General features: G+C 34.9%; 1 protein-coding gene across 2 annotated transcripts in view; it reads left to right on the top strand.

The window, feature by feature from the left end:
* The window catches only part of BRWD3 (bromodomain and WD repeat domain containing 3), a 171,049-nt gene that overhangs the window by 129,828 nt on the left and 17,511 nt on the right, over positions 1-23,710 (top strand). Inside the window, exons 26-41 of one of the 2 annotated variants that reach the window (XM_055120434.1) lie at positions 1,502-1,626; positions 2,845-2,927; positions 5,783-5,894; positions 7,433-7,494; positions 7,599-7,754; positions 8,400-8,520; positions 9,904-10,029; positions 10,126-10,204; positions 11,937-11,954; positions 15,061-15,117; positions 16,242-16,382; positions 17,451-17,525; positions 20,000-20,152; positions 21,177-21,340; positions 22,401-22,498; positions 23,075-23,227. In XM_055120434.1, coding sequence (XP_054976409.1) covers positions 1,502-1,626; positions 2,845-2,927; positions 5,783-5,894; positions 7,433-7,494; positions 7,599-7,754; positions 8,400-8,520; positions 9,904-10,029; positions 10,126-10,204; positions 11,937-11,954; positions 15,061-15,117; positions 16,242-16,382; positions 17,451-17,525; positions 20,000-20,152; positions 21,177-21,340; positions 22,401-22,498; positions 23,075-23,227 — 1,723 coding nt within the window. The remainder of the gene's footprint in view (positions 1-1,501; positions 1,627-2,844; positions 2,928-5,782; positions 5,895-7,432; positions 7,495-7,598; positions 7,755-8,399; positions 8,521-9,903; positions 10,030-10,125; positions 10,205-11,936; positions 11,955-15,060; positions 15,118-16,241; positions 16,383-17,450; positions 17,526-19,999; positions 20,153-21,176; positions 21,341-22,400; positions 22,499-23,074; positions 23,228-23,710) is intronic. The other variant, XM_055120435.1, reaches the window with a different exon arrangement.

Below are 23,710 nucleotides of genomic sequence, written 5' to 3' on the forward strand. Positions count from 1 at the left end.
AGTGATCCTTGAGCACAACCAGGTGTGCTCCCAACCCCAAAAAAATAGTGAAGGCATCACAAAACCTGAATTCAAACTATACTGTGAAGTAATTGTTAGTATTTAAAATATTATAGTATTGAAATCAAATAGATAATTCAAATCAGTGAAATAGAATTGAAAATCCAGAATTAAATTCTCACGCATATGGACAATGAATTTATGGTAAAATGTTTAATTTCCTATTTTAACCTATGTCTGTGGTTCTGAGAAAATGTGGCAGACAGCTTACATATATGTGGTACGATAATCCAAGATTTGGAACAAGATCTGAATTTTCAATCCTGAACCCAGATAATATGTAACCTAAAACAAATTACTGTACCCAATGAGGCTAAATTTTGTTATCTATTAACTATGACTAATATTGTATAAATTTATATAATAATGTTCTGTGCTGTGTGTTCAAAAATGTGACTTATTTCTCTAAACATAGAAGTAAATCTATACCTGAATTATAGAATGCTAGTTATGCTACAGCTATGTTTTTAACTAGGCAAAACATCATTATCATGCTGGGGGATTTTTTAGTGAATTTTTTATTGAGATTCTATGGTTTAAATACTGTGTATGATTTTTCGTGCACATATTTCTAACACCATACCTATCACCGATGTTATCACCGATGTACCCCCTCCTTTTCCCGAGGACCTCAAGACCCTCTCATATCTTGCATCCCGCATTCAGTTGTGTGAATCAGTTATCCCAGTATTTTGCCTTTGTATCTTTGTTACTAACTTGACAGTCTGGAATGGGGTTGTGGAAAGAAAACCCTCCTCCATTGTTGGTGGGAGTAGCATCTAGTTCAGTTTTTATGGAAAGTAATATGGATATCTATCAAAAAAAATAAAACTGTCCAGTCATACCATTCTTGGCATACATCCACAAAATAAACACAAAACATTAGTATATATACACACCTATGTTTATGTCCACTGTTAGTACAGTGGGCAAGATATGGAAGCAACCCAAATGCCCAACTACAAATAAATCAAGAATTCATGGCATATGTACACAGTGAAATACTATGCAGCTCTAAGAACAAAATCATGCAACTTTCGGTAATATGAATGAAACTAAAGGGTATCGTATTTAGTGAAGTCAGTCAGAAGGAAAGAGATGGGTACAGAATAATCTCTTCCCCTTTTACAGTTTTAAAAATACATATGACTGTATAGCAGACTTACTAAATATGATACTATTAGGTAAGAGTTTCGGAAAGGGTTTTTTTAGACTCATAAGGGAATTCTGCTACTTTTGCTTGTTTATGAGCCCTGTACTGAGCTACAACATTCTGCTAAGGGTCAAGAGTCATGTCATGCTCCCTTTAACAATTAATAGAGTAGACATTTTGGTGGGTATTCAGACAATACTTGAATTTTTGAAAGAACTACTAGGTGATATGCATGTTAAATAATTATTTATATTGAAATAAATAATTCCTTGTTATTCTTCTGAATAGGAACAAGAATTTGTAAAGATTGTAGGAATCAAATATGAGGTTGGGCCACCTACACTGTGCTGCTTGAAGCTTGCATTTCTGGACCCCATTTCAGGAAAAATGACTGGAGAATCATTTTCTATAAAGTGAGTAGATATTTGTGTGTCTGTTTTAATCCATATTTTGAAATTTTTATGAACATATTGTAGTACCTTGTGCCGGAGCCATAGTACAGCGTGTAGTGTTTGCTTTGCATACAGCCAACCTGGATTTGAACCTGACACATCATATAATCCACTGAGCACTGCCAGGAGTGATTCCTGAATACAGAGTCAGGAGTGAGCACTGAGCACACCCAGTATGGCACAGAAACAAAACAAAAGCAGACAACCATTATTGTATAAAAACTCTGTGTGTGTATGTGTGTGTGTGTCCCCTCATGGACATAATATTTGTCTCTCTGAATTTATGCCTTTATCTGTAAAATTGAAATTTTGATATCTTCAAGATTCTTGTACAAAGTAAAAGATAAGGCATGAAGGCATGAAACATGTCCCTTGTTTTTATTTTCTTAATAATATGGTCACTGTTACTGTTATCCTGTTACTCATGGATTTGTTCAAGCGAGCAACAGTAATGTCTCCATTGTGAGACTTGTTGTTACTGTTTTTGGCATATCGAATATGCCATGCGTAGCTTTCCAGGCTCTGCCATGTGGGTGGGATACTCTCGGTAGCTTGCCAGGCTCTCCGAGAGGGATGCAGGAATCGAACATGGGTTAGCCGTGTGCAAGGCAAATGCCCTACCCATAGTGCTGTCGCTCTAGCCCAACAATAAGGTAAAGCCACACATTTTGGAGAAAAATTTAAAATCTAAGGAGAGAAAAGATCAGTAATTCATAATTTGTTAAAAAGTTCTTAATGGAAATATCTTATATTTAGCATTAAGGACATTTACTGACATCTTTATGGTATTGGAATGATATGACAGTAGAGAGACCACTCCTGTGTAGATCATAGCAAATGACATTTAAGTAAATAATGTGTAGGAAACCTGGAGCTGGAGTGATAGCACAACGGGTAGGGCATTTGCCTTGCATGCGGCCGACTTGGGTTTGATTCCCAGCATCCCATGTGGTCCCCCTAGTACTGCCAGGAGTAATTCCTGAGTGTAGATCCAGGAGCAACCCCTGTGAATCACCAAGTGTGAACCAAAGAGCAAAAAAGAAAGAAAGAAATTTGTAGGAAACTGTGAGAGTTTTACCGCACTTACTGTAATGGCTCCACAATAAGCATATATCTCTGGATATTTGATAATTAACATGTAATTTTTTCATTTATCTGCATACGGTTATTTCTGCTTAGATATCATGACATGCCAGATGTCATTGACTTTCTTGTACTACATCAATTTTATAATGAAGCCAAAGAGCGGAATTGGCAGATTGGTAAGTAAAGTATTATCTCTTATTATTAAGTTTGAAATAAAGTAAATTTTGAACTCCAATTTAAAAAGAAAAAAGCTGTGCCAAAGTTTCTTTAACCAGTCATCTGTTCTCGGGCACTCGGGTCGGGTATTTTTCCAGATTTTGGCTATTATATACAGTGCTGCAATGAACATATAAGTGCAGATGTCATTTCTACTATACTTTTTTGTGTCTCCGGGATATATTCCCAGAAGTGGTATTGCTAAGTCAAATGGAAGCTCAATTATCTAATTTTTGGGGAAGCTTCTATACTGTTTTCCAAAAGGGTTGAACCAGTCAGCATTCCCACCAGCAGTGAAGGAGGTCCCTTTCTCCCCACATCCTCGCCAACACCAGTTGCTTTTGTTCTTTTGGATGTGGGCTAATCTGTGTGGTGTGAGATGATATCTCATTGTTGTTTTGATATTCATCTCCCTGATGATCAGTGATGAAGAGCATTTTTTCGTGTGCCTTTAGGCCATTTGGATTTCTTCTTTGAGAAAATTTCTGTTCATTTCATCGTCCCATTTTCTGGTGGAGTTGGATGTTTTCTTCTTGTAGAGTTCAACCAGTGCCTTGAATATCCTTGATTATCAGATTAGCCCATTATCAGATGGGTTTTGGGTGAATATCCTTTCCCATTCTGTAGATTGTTTTCGTGCTCTGTTCATGGTATCTTTTGAGGTACAGAAGCTTCTTAGTTTAAGATAGTCTCTTTTGTTTATCTGTTTCCACTTGGTTGGTCGGTGGCATATCATCGTTGAAGATACCTTTATCTTCAGTGTAATGGAGGGTTTTGCGACCTTGTCTTCAGTGTACCTTGTGGATTCTGATCTGTTGCTGAGTTCTTTAATCCATTTTGATCTGAGTTTTGTTAATGGTGTTAGGTAGAGGTCTGAGCCCATTTTTTTGCAGGTATCTGGCCAGTTTTGCCAGTACCATTTGTTAAAGAGACTTTCTTTGCTCCACTTCACATTTCTTGCTCCCTTATCAAAGATTACCTGATCATATATTTGGGGGTGTATGTAAGTATATTCTATCCTGTTCCATTGGTCTGCGACTCTGCATTTGTTCCAATACCATGCTGTTATAATTTTTACCACTTTGTAGTAGAGTTTAAGGTTGGGGAAGGTGATGCCTCCCATCTTCTTTTTCCCAAGAATTGTTTTAGCTATTCGTGGGGGTTTGTTGTTCCATATGAATTTCAGGAGTGTTTGCTACATCTAAATGATGGAATACTATGCAGCTGTTAGGAAGGATGAAGTCATTAAATTTGCATATAAGTGGAACAACATGGAGAGTATCATGTTAAGTGGGATGAGTCAGAATGACAGGGACAGACATAGAAAATTGCACTTATTTGTGGAATATAAAGTGACATGATGGAAGACTTATACTCAAGAATAGTAGAGATGTGTACCAGGAGAGTTGCTCCACGGCTTGGAAGCCAGCCTCACATGCTGGGGGTAAAGAAAACTCAGATAGAGAAGGGACCACCAAGTAAAGGGTGCTTGCAGGGCCCGCTTGGGATGGAAGAGGTGTGCTGAAAGTAGACTATAGACCAAATGATGGCCTCTTAATACCCCTATTGCAAATCACAACACCCAAAAGGAGAAAGAGAGAGCAAAAGGAAATGCCCTGCCACCAAGGCAGGGTGGGGTGGGGGGGTTGGGTGGGGGTGGTGCGAGGGATACTGGCATCTTTGGTGGTGGAGAATGGGCACTGGTGGAGGAATGGGAACTCGAACATTGTATGACTGAAACGTAAACACGAAAGTTTGCAAATCTGTATCTCTACCTCACGGTGATTCATTAAAAAATAAAATTAAAAATATATATATATAAATAAATAAAGAGAAAAAACCTAATTTATCATATTGCTATATGCAACTTTCAAATAATGAAAATTAACTGAATTTTTCTTTCGGTTATGTCTAGGTGATTTTTATCTATATTGTGACACATAACAGTTAAAGTTTCTGCAGATACTTAATCTATTAAGATGCAAATTTTAGTTCAAAAAGAAAATCATCTACAGTTATTGTCCTAAAATAGAGTATTTTGCACACAGACTCTGAGATCATTATTGATTGCTGTACTTCCTTCTTTTCTCCTTCCATCCCTTTCTGTTCCTCCCTTCCTTCCAACTTTTTCTTTCTCTTCTATTCCTTTCTTCTTCTTTCACTCTCTCTCTCTCCTTTCATCCCTCTCCCCCTTTTTTTCCCAATAAGTATTTGGTCTTGAGCAACTTTTTAGCTTCTGTGTGCCTTACTTTCATATTGAAAATGGAAGTTAAACTAGTTCACATTAGTACTATTATAATCTATGTTTGATATACACAGTAATTAAATTAATATACAGAAGGAATGAAAGTATTACCTAGCTCACATTAAATAATTTGTGAATGTTTGCAACTAGTATTCCTCTGGAGGAAACATTTTTTGTTCACAATGCTTTGGTTTTATAATTGTTAGTATTTAGAGGCAGAAATCCTATGTAAGATTTTTTTGAAGATGAAAAGCTGAAAGCAAAAGTAATTGCAAAGTACAGGAGTAGGGTAGCCAATGATAATCCCAAGTAAATTATTCAAGTTAAATTATATGCACTAGCATTTATTTAAGAAGACATGACATGCATAATTTATTTTAGAAAGATTGCTAGTCCTTCACAGTCAAAATCCTCGAAGAAAGTTAAATATAAATGTGTCAAACTCAGATTGAAGCCTCTGATAATGCTGGATATTATGATGCTTCTATATGCAACAATACGTAGCAAGTTAGAATGGGAATAATTACTGTTCTAAAGAGCCCTTTTTAAGAATTTCTAAAAACATTACAGGTGACAGATTTCGAAGTATAATAGATGATGCCTGGTGGTTTGGAACCGTGGAGAGTCAGCAGCCTTTCCAGCCAGAGTATCCTGATAGCTCTTTTCAGTGTTATAGTGTCCAGTGAGTATTTTTGTGGTCTTATGTCTGATAAAATATTGTACCATGTGAAATTTCTACAACGTTTTTAGTCTTCCTTTTGCCTATATTTATTTTCTCTTAAATATTTCAAATTCATTGTATTGTGGCTTCTTTCTCTCTTTTGTTTTGATCACATGCACTGATGTTCAGAAATTGCTCCTGGCTCTACGTACAGAGGGTCATTCCTTAGAGTGCTTGAAGAAACATGCAGTGCTGGGGTTATACCTGGGGCTCCAGTATGCATAGCATGTACTCCAACCTGTTGAGATTTATTGTGTTTTATTGCATTTCAAATATGATAAAACACTACTGTAAATGTTTGAAACTTGTTTTAAACACCGTACTCTGGCTTTATTGTGTTTTAAGAGGTGCATGGAAGAGACAGTATAAAACTGAATATATCCTAATTTCATGGAGAATAGTGAAATTAATTCATTATTTTAGTAAATATTGCAGATAGACTGTATAAATGAATATTAATGCCTGTCTTCTCTATAATATCATAAATCCTAGGTAGACATGACTACAGTATGTTTATATTTACTATTGGTCTGCACTTGCTTTTTCAGAATGTCTTAGAGCTTTAAGTTCCCTAAGATTCCTGAATGCAGCTTCTGAAAATGATAGAGTAAATTATCATTTTGTGAAGACTGTAAAGATTTCATCCTATATTTCAGATCAAAAGAAATAACAAAACTTTAGAAGTGTCGTAATACTTAGTATGTTAAGATAAAGTATTTTATCTCACAAAAAGAAGTTCTATTAAAGTAGCATTGGCACTGTAGCACTGTCATCCCCTTGTTCATTGATTTGCTCAAGCGGGCACCAGTAACGTCTCCATTGTGAGACTTGTTGTTACTGTTTTTTGCATATTGAATATGCCACGGGTAGCTTGCCAGGCTCTGCTGTGCGGGCGGGATCCTCTTGGTAGCTTGCCAGGCTCTCTGAGAGGGACGGAGGAATCGAACCCAGCTGGGCCGCATGTAAGGCAAATGCCATACCTGCTGTGCTATCGCTCCAGTCTATTATAAAAATCTGATTGAAGTTTCCCCAATATACCTCTTTTTATTCTTCATATATCCTTGATTATATTTTTATATATTTTTTATGAAAATTTTATACACCCAGCAGTGCTCAGGGCTTATGAGCCATGACTCTGAACTCAAAGATCATTCTTGGTGGGGCTCAGGGAACTATATGGAGTGCCAGATACCGAATATATAATACAGGTCAGCCACATATAATATGAACACTCTGCCCATTGTGCTGTCTCTCCAGCATTAAAATCATTAGAATGTTTTAAAATAACAATTAAAGATATGAGTAAGCCTACCACTCTCTAATTTTCTTACTCGTGACTCATGCTATCCCCTGTTAGACATTATCCTTGTGTAAGAAAATTTATGCTTTAAGGAAAACTATATTGCCTTTTCAGAATTGTACTCCCCTAGAAGTCATAGAAGTTATGCTAGTATTTGTCATATGAGATTAATTTTCTATTTTTTTAAATTTTTTAATAGCTGGGACAATAACGAGAGAGAAAAAATGAGTCCGTGGGATATGGAACCAATTCCTGAAGGAAGTAAATATGCATTTTTTAATGAATTAAAAGTTTTCTAGAAGCAAATGGCTTTAGTATGATATTAGAACTAATCATTTTTAAAAATTATTTCATCTTATACATAGCTGCCTTTCCAGAAGAAGTTGGTGCTGGAGTTCCTGTATCCCAGGATGAACTGACAGCTTTGCTATACAAACCCCAAGAAGGAGAGTGGGGGGTTCATTCCAGAGATGAGGAATGTGAACGGGTCATTCAGGGCATTAACCACCTTCTTTCCTTGGGTATGGTAAAAGAATTTAAAGGCTGATGAGGTGGGGGTATGGACTAGGAAAATCATAATATTAAGTTCTGTAAAAAGAGGTGTATTTTCATACACCTTATTTTGAAGTTAAGATATACAGTGATTCTAATTTTAATATTAACAGTTATATATGCTTGGCCAAAGTAATGACTGATCAATTTTTTAACTTTGGGGGTCTTTAATTAATAAAGGCTGGCATATAGATGTGTTTTTCTTTCTTGAGACATTTTGGCTCTCTAGCTATTGTGTGAGCCTGACTTTGGGTTCCTTGATAAAGACAATGGGGTGAGTAACATATTTTTTTCACATAGCTAGTTACATTTTTTTAAATATCATTTAAGAACCTTGGCATTTATCTAGAAATGAAATTTAACAAAGCTGTCCTTTAATTTAGTCTGTTGCTACCTAATTAGTACCAGTGTATCATGCATGCTTCATAGATATCGTGTCTAAATTAAAAAATAACATAAAAGCAGTATCCCATCTAATATTTGTATGATTATGTAATCATTTTAGAAATGGGAACTATTGCCCTCACTTCATATTATTATGAGTTTTTTTATTTGTTAGCAAGCATAAAATGTTAATCGTTTATAATTTCCTCTTGATCTTGGTAATATCGTAGATTTTGCCAGCCCATTTGCTGTTCCAGTGGATCTTAGTGCCTATCCCTTATATTGCACTGTAGTTGCTTATCCAACTGACCTCAACACCATCAGGCGCAGACTTGAAAATCGATTCTACAGGTTTGAGTTTATCATTTATTATAAAGTTTGTACCTTTAGATCTTTTACTTTTCTTTTTTGTATAATGATACACTGAGATCTGTGATTTCCTAGTGTAAATAATCTTATTCAAAATACTAATTCAAGATTTAAATTAAATTAAAGATTTAAATTTAAATTAAAATACTGGAATACATCTGTAATGAACTAATGTGAACTACTTTATGAAAATAAAATATAAAAATTGTAAAAAAAAATGGAATTCTACTTTTCCTTTATTTACTAAGTTTCAGTCTTCCAGGGTAGTAAGGGGGAAGAAAGGAAGAAAATTATGAGCATGGTAAATCAGATAAAAAATGAACCTAGTAGCCTTTAATTTATTAAGTGTGAATTGTTTATTGGCTTATCTTGATTAGGTTCTGTAGAGAACTGGAGCATGTTTAAATCTCCTATTGGCAAATTAGATAGCAGTCAATTAGATTTAATTACCACTCCCTAAACATGTGTAGAAAATGAACCAGGTCGTTTTATTCCAGTTTTGTCTGGAAGCACACAGGTTATAGGTTTGTGGAGGACAGTATTTGTTGCCTCTCTTTTTTTGTTGTTTTGGTTTTGTTTTTGGAGTCATACACAGTGGTGCTCAGGGCTCACTCCTGGCTCTGCACTCAACTCTCACTCCTGGTGGAGACCGTATAGAGTGCCTGTGATGGAATTTGGTTGGGCACTGGCAAGGCAAGCTCTTACCCACTGTACTTAGCCCCTTTTGGTACCTCTCATAGAGTTTATTATATCATCACCACAGTTACTCCATGAACTGGTTATTAGTACAGCGAGTTGGATATATTTAAAAACATGACCTATAATTTCATTTATTTTTTATATCATAAAAACAACTATATAAAAATCAGTCCCTTCCCTAGAGACAGTGTGGAAAGTGAACAGGCACCAGGGTTGTGAGGATGACATAGTAACTTTGTACAGATAATGCATAAATATTAGCACTATTATAACCCTGCTACCTAAATAGTATAAACTATGTGTCTAGATAGGTATAGATAACTTGAAAAAATTATTCTTTTCAAAAATGCAGTTTCTTTTTTTTACTTGCTCTTATAAAAACACTGTATTTGGTCAGATGACTATTACCTATATGTGCCCTGAGTCAGTTCTAGTCTGCAATCTAATGGTTCTCAATTTTATATGCTTCAATTGGTGTAAATTATACATTTATTAGTGTATATATAGTCATGCAGCTGAGTCATAGATGTGTATGTATGTATGCACATATATATATGAATTCTTTTGACATATGATTGGGTACCTGGTATTCTATGCTGTTTATTCCTATATAATAGATTTCAAATGTATTTCAAATGTAACCCAGACTAACAATTTTTTTAACAGGAGAATATCAGCATTAATGTGGGAGGTGCGCTACATTGAGCATAATGCCAGGACTTTCAATGAGCCAGATAGTCCCATAGTTAAAGCAGCCAAAATTGTAACTGATGTCTTACTTCGGTTTATTGGGTAAGATGTTTTGGGAAGTTCCATCTTCTATAGAATAAAGCTATATAGTGATTTATTTTTAATTATTGAAATTGTTCAACTTATCGTATTTCTCAGGGATCAGAGCTGTACTGATATATTGGATACTTATAATAAAATTAAAGTTGAAGAACTAAACAGTACTGATGCAGAAGAGGTAAGAAGTTTACATTATTTGTATGCCTGAATTTCTTTTTTGTTTTTTGAAATATAGTGAATATTAGGTGTAACTAACATCAAATGGCTGTGTTTAATAAAGCTGATTTTTAAAATTTGTCATAAAACATATTATTTTATGTTAAACTCTTTAAACTGCATTTTGATTGAAAATACAAAAATCATTGTGCTATAGTATTTTGTCAGAGAAAGAGAGCCAGTTATCATATTTTAATTAGCAGTTTCAGCGATGGGAAATCTGCACTTCTATATCCAGAACTTAAAAACAGGACAAAGTACTAAATATTTTTTAAAAAGATAGTTAAGGAAAATTTTAGTAGGGATTCATTTTTCTAAACATTACATATAAAATAAGTATTTTTAAAAATCAAGTTTTAGGGCTGCAGCAATAGCACAGCGGGTAGGGCGTTTGCCATGAACGCGGCCGACTCGGGTTTGATTCCCAGCATCCATTATGGTCCTCTGAGCACTGGCAGGAGTAATAACTGCCAGGAGTAGTAACCCCCATGCAACACTGGTTGTGACCCAAAAGGCAAAAAAATAAAATAAAATAATTAAAATCAAGTTTTAAAGTTTACATTTCAATAGTTTGTGTAATAATTGCAATTGCTGTTTTATTTCTGTTATTGAAATTTAATAACCCAATGCTTATTTTTATTACCTTTTTGTACTTTTTATAAAAGAACTGTGACTCACAGAATTATTTATAGTTGAATTTTAGGCATATAATATTTCAGCACCAAGTCCACCACTAGATGCCTGTTCACCTATTACTTCTCCTTCTCTTCTTTTTCCCCTTGATTTATTTCCTTCTGTATCCTCCTCTCTAAACACTGGGGTCAGGGTGCTCTAGAACTTCCCCTTTTCCTACAATACACTAGAAACAATTTTTTCTAAATGCATTGGAACCCACTGTTTTGTCTTTTATGTGATTTTCTTAGATACCTCTTTCCCTAACTTGTATAAAGCTATTTTTTGACTGTGGCCTTTGATACTCAAATGTGAATAAGAAAAAAGGGATACTAAAACGAACGTGGAAAGTGGTAATTCAGATATATTTAATTGGAAACAGTTTATCTTAGGAATGAGTGAGTCATGCTGGTCATTACTGCTGTGACTATCATAAATTTTATTTTCTCTGTTTTGAGAGGGTGAGAATATTTATGTTATACTCAGCTAATTTCAGTTGTTTGATCATACTATTAATTATATAGTTACTGTGTTGTACATTTGATTCTTAGATTGTGAGTCCTTATTCACCTCATAACAAATTTTGTCTATTTTACCAACCTCTACCTTTTTTCTCCATCAACCAGCCTCTGACACTTACTTTTGTGCTGCTTCTGCAAGTTTGATTTTTTTTATAAAAAGTTTCCACATAAAAGTGATACCAGGCTTATTTCTTTTAGCATAGTGCTCTAAAAGTCTATCCATATTATTGTGAAAAGGAGATTACTTCTATTCTCAAGGTTTAATAATATTCCATTGTATTGGTAAATATTACATAGTGTTATGCATTCATTCCTTGATTAAGACTTAGGTTTTATCTATAACTTGACTATTGTGAATAGTGCTACAGTGAACATGTGAGTGCGGCTTTATTTCTTTTATATTATTTCACCATCTTCTTTGAAAATGGGGTTGTTGGAAAATGTAGTTCTTTTAAGGTTTTGAGGAATCTCTTTATTTTTTTCCTTGACATGTTATGCCAGTTTACATCCCCACTAAGGGTACGTAAAGGTGCCTGTTTTCCCCACATCTTTACTAACACTTATCTCTTGTCTTTGCTAATACTTCTAACAGATGTGTGGTAATAATTACTAGTTTTTATTTTAATTCCCTGTATGTTAGTAACTTTGAGCACATTTTCATGTACCTGTAGACCCTTTTTATGTCTTATTTAGGAAACATCAATTTAGTTTCTTTTACCCATATCTATTTTTTACTTTTGTGATTTTCCATATTAAGAGGTTTCTTGTATTATTTTCTTGATTGAGATACTGTGGTTTATAATACTGTTGATGATGGTTTCACATGGTTTTTTCTTAAATCAAATTGTGTGATTGTTTTGCTATTGAGTTGTATGAGTTTTTCAGATTTTTTGGATATCAAAATCTTATCAGATATGTGATTTGAAGATATTTTCTCCTATTTTGTAGGTGACTTTTTATTTTTACCTATGTTTCTCTTTGCTTTTTAGTTTAATATATCCCTATATATTCTTTTTTATTTATTTTTGGATTTTGAGGCCACACCTGAGTGCTCAGGGCCTATTACTGCTCTGTGTTTGTGAATCACTCCTGACATTGCATTGTGGTTCTGGGGATTGAACCTTGGATTATGCAACATACAAGACAAATGCCCTGCTTTCTCACTGGCCCATGTATATTTTTGCCTTGGATGCTTATTTTGTCTCTGGATACTTTTGGACTTTGAAAAAATTTTAAAAAGTCATTGCCAAGAATCCAATGTCAAGAAACCTTTGCCTGTTTTTTTTTCCTAGGAGATTTTAGATTTCAGATATTTTGTCTAGGTCTTTAATACATATTGAGTTGATTTTTAATGAACCTACCTTTACCTCATTGAACATTTTTGGCACTTTTGCTCTTCAGTTAATTGGCCATGTGTGTGTTTTTTTTTAATCTGTGTCCATATTTTGCTAATTAATACTGTTTTGATTTTTATAATATAGTTAGAAATAATTGACTGGTTCATCCAGCTTTGTTGTTCTCTCTCTAGATTTTTGGCTGTTAAGAGTGTTTGTGGTTCAATGCAACTTTTAGGATTGTTGGTCTATTTCTGTGGGAAAAAATACCCCTGTATATTTAATTCTTTTTGATGCACTTGCAAATGAAATTGTTTCCTTTTATTTTTTCCTTCCTTGTTAAATAAAATATGTTAAATAAATTAGGTGGGCATGGACATTCTTGTTCCTAAAATGCAAGAAAAGCTTTCAGCCTTTTACTGTTGAGCAGTTGATTTATTATATAAGGCGTCATTATGTGGAGGTACATTCCCTCTAGACACAGTTTGTTGAGAATGTTTTTATTTATATTCAATGGAAATTGCTCTCCTCAGAGTGGAATAGAATTGATTGGATTGGGTTTGATGAAAGTAGAACAGGGCAGGCTAGAAAAAGAAACTAAAAGGTAATTCGCCATCACTGTGTAAGTAGTATTTCTTGGATTTTGCCTTCTTATGTTAAAAAGCTGTCACCTAGGGGATATTTAACTCTAAATACCATTTTAATGCACACTTTTCCCCTATTGAAAAGGGTCTATTTCATGAAATAGCAAAGGAGTCAGAACAAATAATTTATTATTATAGTACATTAAGATGTCATATGTATCTAATAGTTTTAAAAATCTTTAAAAATAGCTATAATTTTAGATGCCAGTCAATGTGCACAACATACATCATTCATATATGTGTGTGTTTTATATATATATATATATGTATATGTATATATATATATATATATATTGTTTCTAACCAAAAGAATATTTTTATTTGGGGGTAGGGTTTTGAACCACACATAGTGGTGCTCAGAAGCTGTTCTTAGCTCTTTGCTCAGGAGTCATCCCTGGCTGTCCCCAGGGAACCATATGTAGTGTTGGAGATTAAACGGGTTGGGTTGAAGTGAAAACATGCAAGGAAAGTGTCTTGCCTACTGTACTATTTCTCTGGACAGTATAATGTAGGGGTTTTTATTATTTTATTTTTATAAAGTAGTTCACAATATTTGATTATATTTAATATTTGAATGAGCTGGAGCAATAGCACAGCAGGTAGGGCATTTACCTTGCACGTGGCCAACCTGGATTTGATTCCTCTGTCCCTCTCGGAGAGCCCGGCAAGCTGCCAAGAGTATCCTGCCCACACGGCAGAGCCTGGCAAGCTACCCATGGCATATTCAATATGCCAAAAACAGTAACAACAAGTCTCACAATGGAGATGTTACTGGTGCCTGTTTGGCATGATCAATGAACAACGGGACGTGACAACAGTGCTACCATGGTAATATTTGAAAACCAATCCCACCACCATTATACCTTCCCACCACCATATTTCGGATGTTTCCATCCCGTACCCCAACCTGTGCCCCCAAAGCAGAACCAAAATAATTTATTTTGTATTATTTGTTATGAATTATCTGCTAAAAATGATCCCAAAAAAATTCTTAGAGGAAACTGTTAAAGATTGCTGTATTTCACCCAGGAGCCATTAAGCCCTTCTATAAGAGATTACTAACATGTTATTAAAGGTTGAGCTTTTGTGTGTATATATATATATATACACACATATATACATATATATATACACATGTATATATATGTTTCCCCCTAAGATCGGTTGCCTTCTACTTTAAACCCCATTAAATATGCTGTGCTACTCTTGGAATATCAGTTGGAATATCACTGGTGTAAAGTATGAGATGTCGCATGGTCCAGGAATATGTCCGCTCATGGGTGAAGCTCGTCTGAGCATGTTGAGAGTGGCTGTGAGCATTGTGGCTGTTGAGTTCTTGACAGTTTCGTCTGCCGGGGTTCCACTGGGGTGGGGAGGGGCCTCACCTGCCCCCCTCCGGGGTGCCCTAAATGAAACAGCCTTGGGCTAAGTCTGGAGGCCTGGCTATGGCATATCCCAGTCATATATATTTTTATCTCATACATAGCATATAGGTAAAATTTGGGTTAAATCTCCCTCCAGTCTTTTTTCTGCTGCCTTCTCCAATGAAGGAGTTAATTGTTATTGCATTTACCATTTTTCTATAAATATAATTTATAAGACTTTGAATATAGCTTAACATTTCTCATCTTCCTATTTTAATTTTAGGACGCAGAAATGCTTGATTTAGATTCAGATGGCCCGGGTACTTCATCTGGAAGAAGAGTGAGTGAATAATGAACTTCTGAGAAGAAAATATTCGGGCTTCCTGTGTTGGGGTTCCTAATACCAACTCTCTATTTGAAGTTACTAAAATGACACACAGTGCTCAGTATTTTCAAACCTCTTATTCGTTGTTAAGGTTATTACAGTGAGACAGTAAAGATACACACTGGGTCACAGGGAAAGAGTCACAGGCAGAGTCTGAAAACTCCAAATGTAGGCTTCTTGTCTTTTTCTACCCTCTGAGCTGCCACACAGAACATGCTCTTAGCCAAACAATAAGAATATATTAATATGTGTGTCATTTGAGACTCAGTTTCCAAGTATTTTATTGGCAGTTGGTTATATAGATAGCATAACTAGTATATACCTAGTGTCCAGACTCCCAGAAGCCTGGAAAGCATAGGAAAATAAATGTTCAACAGAATTCACATTGATTATACACAGTGAGTTCACAGTAAACCACCTTTATTATTGGGGAAACAGTTCAAGTGCCAAGTTTCCAGACATAAGCCCAAAGGCTAAGCTTGAAAACAAGTCATCCTAAAGATTGCCACAGGTCTGTTATGTTAACTCTATTATGCACAATACAACTCTATGATGATTAACCATATATTTGTTCTAGAAGGAAAACATTTCCTTTGGAATACTGAAAGAGATCATTAAAAACAATCAAATGTTGAAGGTTAGGCATTATTACGACAACAAAGAATTTAGTTAAAAAAGCATTGATAAAGATTTAGAGGTAGATAGATATATTTTATATGTGTTTATTATTCAAGTATTTGAAAAAATATGGTTCCATCACACTTACTTATTAGCAAATATAACAATATCTTAATTATTAACCTTATGTTAGAAAAACATTTCCCTGTACTCTAATTGAGATTAAAATTTTCTTAAAATGAAAATTTGGAGTACTAAAATTCTTGCTATATCCATGGATATATCTAGTGTGTCTTTACTGATATATTTTTCCCAGGCAGGATGATTTCTAAGCTAAGCTAAGAAGTTTTAAGTATCAGCTACTATGTCTTACATGGATACATTAAGATCAGTAGAACAAGAGAAAATCAGTGATAAGTTAGGGAAAGGGATTTTAGATTTTATTCTGTTAAAATCCACAGGCAAAATGCCGAGGCGGAAAACAGACTTTGAAGTGTAATCCCAATGCTTGGAGGAAACAGTGCAAAGAGCTGTTAAGCCTCATTTATGAACGTGAAGACTCAGAGCCATTTCGACAGCCGACTGACCATCTTTCTTTTCTGGTAATCATACAATTATTTAAATCACTATGAAAATTGAATTCCTCATAAAGGTCTGTGCTGAGACTTAGTGCAAGCCACTTTTCCTTTCTTTTCCTTCCTCCTTGCTTCCTTGCCTCCACCTTCTTTCTTTCCTCTTTGTTTCCTGTTTGGATATCTTTGAATTTTGAAAGTGGGTAGTATGTTAAACAGGACACTTAACAATATTTGTCAGTAGATTCACATGTAATTCATACTTTATAAACCAAATTTGAATGTACTTTCTGTGATTGCTTCCTGTTTTCATTATGGATTATTTTACTAACCTCTAATACATTCAAGATACCGCAGATTCATAGTAATATATGTAAGTAATATTTATGCTAGATGTTATTAAGCCTGAGTACTTCAACTAATTAATATACCAATATAATAGTTTTATGAAAGATAAAATCATGAAAATTAACAATATTCCTTTCTAGGAATTATTTCTTTATATGTTGAGTGATCTTTTAGTATAGATAGCAAACATTTATCTTTTTCTAACAAAAGATAAAGCTTTATATCAGAAATATATTAGACTATCCTCTGAAATTAGTAAATATCAACATTCTTTTTTTTTTTTTTGCTTTTTGGGTCACACCCGGCAATGCACAGGGGTCATTCCTGGCTCATGCACTCAGGAATTACCCCTGGCGGTGCTCAGGGGACCATATGGGATGCTTGGATTTGAACCCAGGTCAGCCGCGTGCAAGGCAAACGCCCTACCCGCTGTGCTATCATTCCAGCCCCAATATCGACATTCTTAATATATACAGGTTTGAATTGAAAAAGAATGATAAAAATTCCTATTTTTATAATTAATGTTTAATAAAAATTGTTTTGTTTTTAGATATAGAGAGCTCACGTAAAATAAGTATCTTGTTTTTTCATGAAAAGGTGAATAATGAATATAAAAGAATTCTTTTGGCTAAAAACAGCCAACCAAGTCATCCTACATATTGAGTCATATTTGAGCTTAAATCATAATTATATTCTAAGTCTTGATATTTCTGTGGTGGATTATAAACATATATCTTCTCACCCAAATAGGGTCATCAAGGGCAAGATGGAGAAACCTCAGAGTCAGTGATTCCAGAAAGACAGCCAAATTCATCTGTCTCTGAGGTAGAACTAGTAGTCCTTTTTAAGACATACTGGTAGCTTTTGTATTGTATTACTTATTAAAAGTTCCCTGTTATAAGTGAATATTTTGTTCACAAATCTATTTTTCAACTCTGTTCACTTTCCTTTTACTTATTGATTTTTTTGGTTTATTTGATATTTTGTTTGTGCATTCTCTGGAATCTCAAGATTCCCTAAGTTATCTGTATAGTTGTTTAATTATACATATGTAAGTATAATGTAGCAAAGTAGAAAAGATCCACTATATAATATATCTATATTGTAGCTGATTATTTTCAATGAAAACTTCGTGCAGCAGGTTACCTGGGCCTTTTGAGTTTTGATCATTACATTACACAAAGATATAACATTATTTCCCTTTATAAAAATATCTGGACTGGAGCAATAGCACAGTGGGTAGGGCGTTTGCCTTGCACGCAGTCGACCCAGGTTCGATTCCTCTGTCCCTCTTGGAGAGCCTAACAAGCTACCAAGAGGATCCCGCCCGCACGGCAGAGCCTGGAATGCTCTCCGTGGCATATTCAATATGTCAAAAACAGTAACAACAAGTCTCACAATGGAGACGTTACTGGTGCCCGCTCGCAAATGGATGAGCAAAGGGACAACAGTGCTACAGTGCTATAAAAATATCTGGTTTTGTTTCTGAATTTGGAGCAATAGCACAGTGGGTAGGGTGTTTGCCTTGCACGTGGGAGATGCGCGTTTGATTCTCAGCATCCCATATGGTCCCCCGAGTACCGCCAGGGGGACCATATGGGTTCTGAGTGCATGAGCCCTGTGCATTGCCAGGTGTGACCCAAAAAGCAAATAAAAATATGTTTCATAAGCCATGCTATATGGAACGTACTTTTGATTACTATTATTTAGGCAAACATATGTCTATGTGTATGCATTCTAATGATGATAGTTACTTTGAATAATATGTTTTTCTCTTTTAGAGTATATTTCCTTTGTTCTTTTTACATGTCCTTTGAAAGATAAGGGCAATTTTACTCTTTAAAGATTCTTAAGAATATGGTGAAGTATATAATATTGAGTGTTTTAAAGTGTGTTTATTGGGAGTTGTGGTATATATGCATATAAAAGCAGATGTAGTTCCATATGATAGCACTTACAATCTTTTACCTATGCTTGAAAGATTTAGATTGAAATAAAATAATCTTCTCCCTTCATCAAAATCAAACTAATTCTGAATCTTTGGGATGAAATTATTTGAAGCAAAAAGTTCATGCTGAAAAAAATTTCAAGAGGATCAGATATAACAGATTTGATTTTGATCCTTGGCTACCAACATCTTAAGAAGAGCGCCTTCTTAGCTGAGAATTTCTTGGGAAAATGTAGCTAAATTATTATATGAAACTATTAAAAGTATATTTGAATGTTTAAGCAAGAAGTGCAGTTCCACATTATGAAATCTGTAATTATGAAGCCAGTGACTGTGCACTTTCTATTCTGCCCTTTAAGATTATATTTATTTGACTGGATATAGTACAGTGAATTAGGCCTTTCCTTACACCTGGACAACCCAGATATTATCCTCAGCACAGCACAGCACACGATCCTCTGGGTTCTGCTAGGAGTTATCCAGCCATAAGCCCTGAACACTGCCATGTGTAGTGAAAAGCACAACAGAAAGAAAAAAAATTTGCTTTTTGGGTCACACCCAGTGATGCTAAGGGGTTACTCCTGGTTCTGCACTCAGGAATTACTCCTGGCGTTGTTTGGGGGACCATGTGGGATGCCGGGCATTGAACCTGGGTCGGCCGTGTGCAAGACAAACGCCCTCCCCACTGGACTATCACTCCGGCCCCAAGAAAAGATTTTTTTATCAGTTGCATGGTGAGAGCTAAAACACCCTCTGCTTTTTTCCTGATCCACCCCGAATCTCTGGTAAATGGATGATTTGCAAGGACTGGGGAAATAGTTCAAAGAGGTAGAGACAAACAGACAGAGTGAAATGAGGAAAGTGCCTGCCATAGAGACAGGCGGGGGGGAGGGTGGCGGTAGGGAAACAGGGGACATTGCTGGTGGGAAGTGTACATATGTGGAACGATGGGTGTTGGAACACTGTGTGACCAAAACTCCACCATGATTAGCTTTGTAACTTGTCTCACATGACTCAAAAATATAAAATTAAGGGAAAAACCCAAAGATGTAGAGCACATGCTCTGTGTGCTCAAGTTCACAAGTTTCATGCCTGGCACCACAATTCCTGGCACCGCATGACCCCCTGAACACCTGTCTGAGCAGCTGTACAGCACCAAATCTTCAGGCCTGCAACACCAGCCCAGAGCACCACAGGGAATGCACCTATCAATAAATGGATGGTTGGCGGAGATAGTTGGGAGGTTGAAAATCAGTCTGTTTCTTTCACATAGAGATGAAACTCAGTCCCATTGTTATGTATTGTCACCCAACTTGAATGTGTACTTTGAATAACACATTCTTCTTTAAAGGATTATCAAGATGCTATAGACACTCCTATGGACTTCAGCACTGTGAAAGAAATTTTGGAAGCGGGAAACTACAGTAGTCCTCTGGAATTTTATAAGGACGTTCGCCAAATATTCAGCAACTCCAAAGCGTATACCTCTAATAAAAAGTCAAGGGTATGAAAAAAATATTAGGTGGACTAATTACACATTTTGTTATATCAGTATATGATATATCTTGGGCGTTTTCTTTCATCAGTTTTAAAATTGTTAAATAAATATGTTTTAATTCTATTTTAGTTACTAAAATTTGATTGTCACTCTGTCGTTTGAATCATTTTACTAGCCATGCATAAATATGCTTTGCCATGGCTATCCTGAAATTAAACACCTCTTTCTTTCTCATGCCTCTTCTTTACTCTCTAGTAATACTTTTATTTATCAGAGATTCAGATCAAAGAAAGGAGAGGTAATAATTTAATTATATTCTCATGTCCAATAAATAATCTGATAAATAAAATGATTGTTAGTTAATTTATATGAAATATTTGGATTAGCTCTGAATATTTATGCTCTTTACAGTAACAGGTGATGAACTATGTACTGTTTATTTGTACATACTTTTGGTAACTTTTCCTGATTTGTCAGAGCTTTTAAATATATTGAGTAAAAGTAGTAATCATTTTTGTTTTTTAATCTCTAATATCTGCTTGACTTTTAAGCCAATTACATAATAAGTACTTATTTGCCTATTTCTACCTCATTAAATTGTTTTTATTAATTTATGTGAGCATATCTATTATTTATTCATTGTATTTAAAATATCCTTATGTTTAATATTAACACATTATTTTATATTTTGAAATCTTTTAAAAACATAAGCATTGTCCTACATCATCGCTGTTTGGAAACATTTTTAGGGGTATAGATACATATGTTAAATGTTCTTCAAAATACCCACTGGAAATATACAAGATTTTATTCCTATACATGCAAACATTGAACATTGTCTTTAGAAGTATTAACTTTTAGGTGAAAAATGGTTTCTTGTATAAATTCTTAAGTAATAATACTTTAAGCATATGGTGTAACTCATTTTATCTGAAATAATTATACTGATATCAGTCCAGACATGTTTCTAGTTTTTACTTTTTGTACAATTAAAGTAATTGGTAATAAGACTATAATTTTTCCTATTCAGATCTATAGTATGACACTGCGATTGTCTGCCTTATTTGAAAGTCATATTAAAAATATCATCTCTGAATATAAGTCAGCATTCCAGAGTCAAAAGAGAAGAAAACCACGATATAGAAAACGATTAAGAAGCAGTAGCAGTTCTCGATCCAGTAGCCGAGCTCCTAGGTATACCATATGATGCAGCATTTCATGTTTTCAAAGCATTTTGTATGCATTGCCCCATCTTCCTTAATAAATAGAAGTTTTATTGCAGTTTAGATAACATGGTTACAATAATGTTAATGTCTGTGGTACTAATGTAGAAAGTTACCCGCCCCACCACCAAGAGTGCATTACCTCATCTTTTAACTTTATGAATATTTTATGAAAATCCCAAGACTCCCCAATTTGTTTTCTCAGAATTATTTAATCTCTTTAAATTGGAGTTGGCAGCTTGTGAGGGCCCCGCCCTGTCCAGCAGGTAGGACCCTTTGTGGGGCTGAGGAGGGGACGCAGCCGAATGAGCAGACGTAGAGACAGAAAGCAACAAGAAAGAGAGAGAGAGGGAGAGAGAGAAGGAGAGAGAGGAGAGAGAAGGAGAGAGAGAGAGAGAGAGAGAGAGAGAGAGAGAGAGAGAGAGAGAGAGAGAGAGAGAGAGAGAGAGAGAGGTGCCCGGACCCCGTACAAACAGTAGTCAATCACAGATCGTGACATGTTCATCTATCATGTCAGGCACAGGTGTCGGAATGGTAAGGTCAGTAAGGTCAGTAACGGCGACCTTGTTACAGAGATTTAATTAGGCCTCTGTTTGAGAAGTGCCAGGCTCTGCCTTACTTGAAGATAAGAGCCAGGATTGAAATATGGCTTCCTACAGCAGCTCAGAACTTTATGTGCATTTTAGTATACCAAACTCATTTTTAATTCTAATTATGGAGGTTTTGGAACAATAGTACACTGGATAGGGTGCTTTCCTTGTACATAGACTACCTGCATTCAGTCTTTAGTATCACATGTGGTCCCTCCAAGCCCTGACAGGCATGATCTCTGAGCACTGCTAGGTATAGCACAGAAAAAAAAAACAATTTTATAATGATTGAATTTCAACATATTACCAATTTTAAGCATTTTACTAAAAGTAAAAAGCCTTTTCTTCTTTAGTGAGCATAAGCAATTTGTATCTTACTACTTGTCATGATATGTTGTGAACACAAAAAAGTACTGATTTTTGAAATACTTTTACTTATAGTCCAAAAGGGAAACAGAAGCAAATGAAGTTGCAACCTAAAAATGACCAGAATACCTCAATATCTTGTGCCAGGACTAGCTCTCCTTTCTCATCTCCTGGTAAATACTCATTTTGCTTTTGATTTTCTGTATGTCTTTCTAATAGTGCTATTAAAGGTTGGGAAATACTTGTATTGTTTGCAGTGCAAAGAGCAATGGATATAGATGTTAAAAATGTTGTATTTTCTTAGTTTTGTTTTCTAGCTATGTAGAAATATGTATATATATGTATATATATATGTTAGACCATAGTATTCAGTTTCCGCTTTGAGTCTTAAAATGAAGATGTTAGCCTAGATAAATTTTTAAATCTCCTAGTTCCAAAATTCTTTGACTTTATGATTTATAAAATCTTTAATATCTTGTTGCTCTCATCTGTATTTTTTCTGCATAAAAACTGAGGATCAAATATGCATGTATGTGGTTTCCTTATACAAGTGTTTGTGACATTCTGATTTTAAATCTTAATGATGTGATAAGCTATTTGTTCTCAATATAATCTTTTTTTTCTTCAAACAACTTATAAATCTTATGTTAGAGTAAAGCAACTGAGATCTAGTTTTAAAACAACCTGTTTAACTTTTCTTAACTCATGATAAACATATTAGCATTGGACACTTCAAATATATTTTTCAGATGCTGCTGAGGGGCTTTCACTGTATCTACTTGATGATGATATAGATGGCCCATTTTCTTCGTCGAGTTTCAGTGGATATAGCCGAAGTGGAAATAGCCAAGACCCGGGGAAAGCCAAATCATTTCGTAATAGAACGTCACCAATTAAACAAGGTAGGAAATATATATATATAAGTATATATATATATGTGTACACATATATGTGTGTACAGGGAATTTATTTTTAGTTCCATCATTTTTTAAACAGGTAATTTTAAAATAGATGTATTTAGGTAGTAAAGGTTAACATTTCCTTATGCTTAATGAAATTTTTATATTGTCAAAATTAAGTCAAGAAGGTTTCATAGCCACAACTATGAACAGGTCTGTAGTAGATTTCCAAGGACTGTATCCAATACATTTTAATCTTTTGAAATAAAATGCAAAATGAATAGGAAGGAAAAACCAAATTTATAGCTCTTTCACCAAGCACATGAAAACTAAATGGTGGGATTGGTGCTGAAAACATCTTTATATAAAACTCAGCTATAAATAACTTTGTAAATCATGGTACTTTAATACAATAATTTTTAAAAAACTGTAAAATAAATTCAGGACTTTTTGTGTGTTGAAATGTATTAATAAGGAAAAATTATT

This window comes from Sorex araneus, chromosome X (genome assembly GCF_027595985.1).
Source record: "Sorex araneus isolate mSorAra2 chromosome X, mSorAra2.pri, whole genome shotgun sequence".
In the NCBI taxonomy this organism is placed as follows: domain Eukaryota; kingdom Metazoa; phylum Chordata; class Mammalia; order Eulipotyphla; family Soricidae; genus Sorex; species Sorex araneus.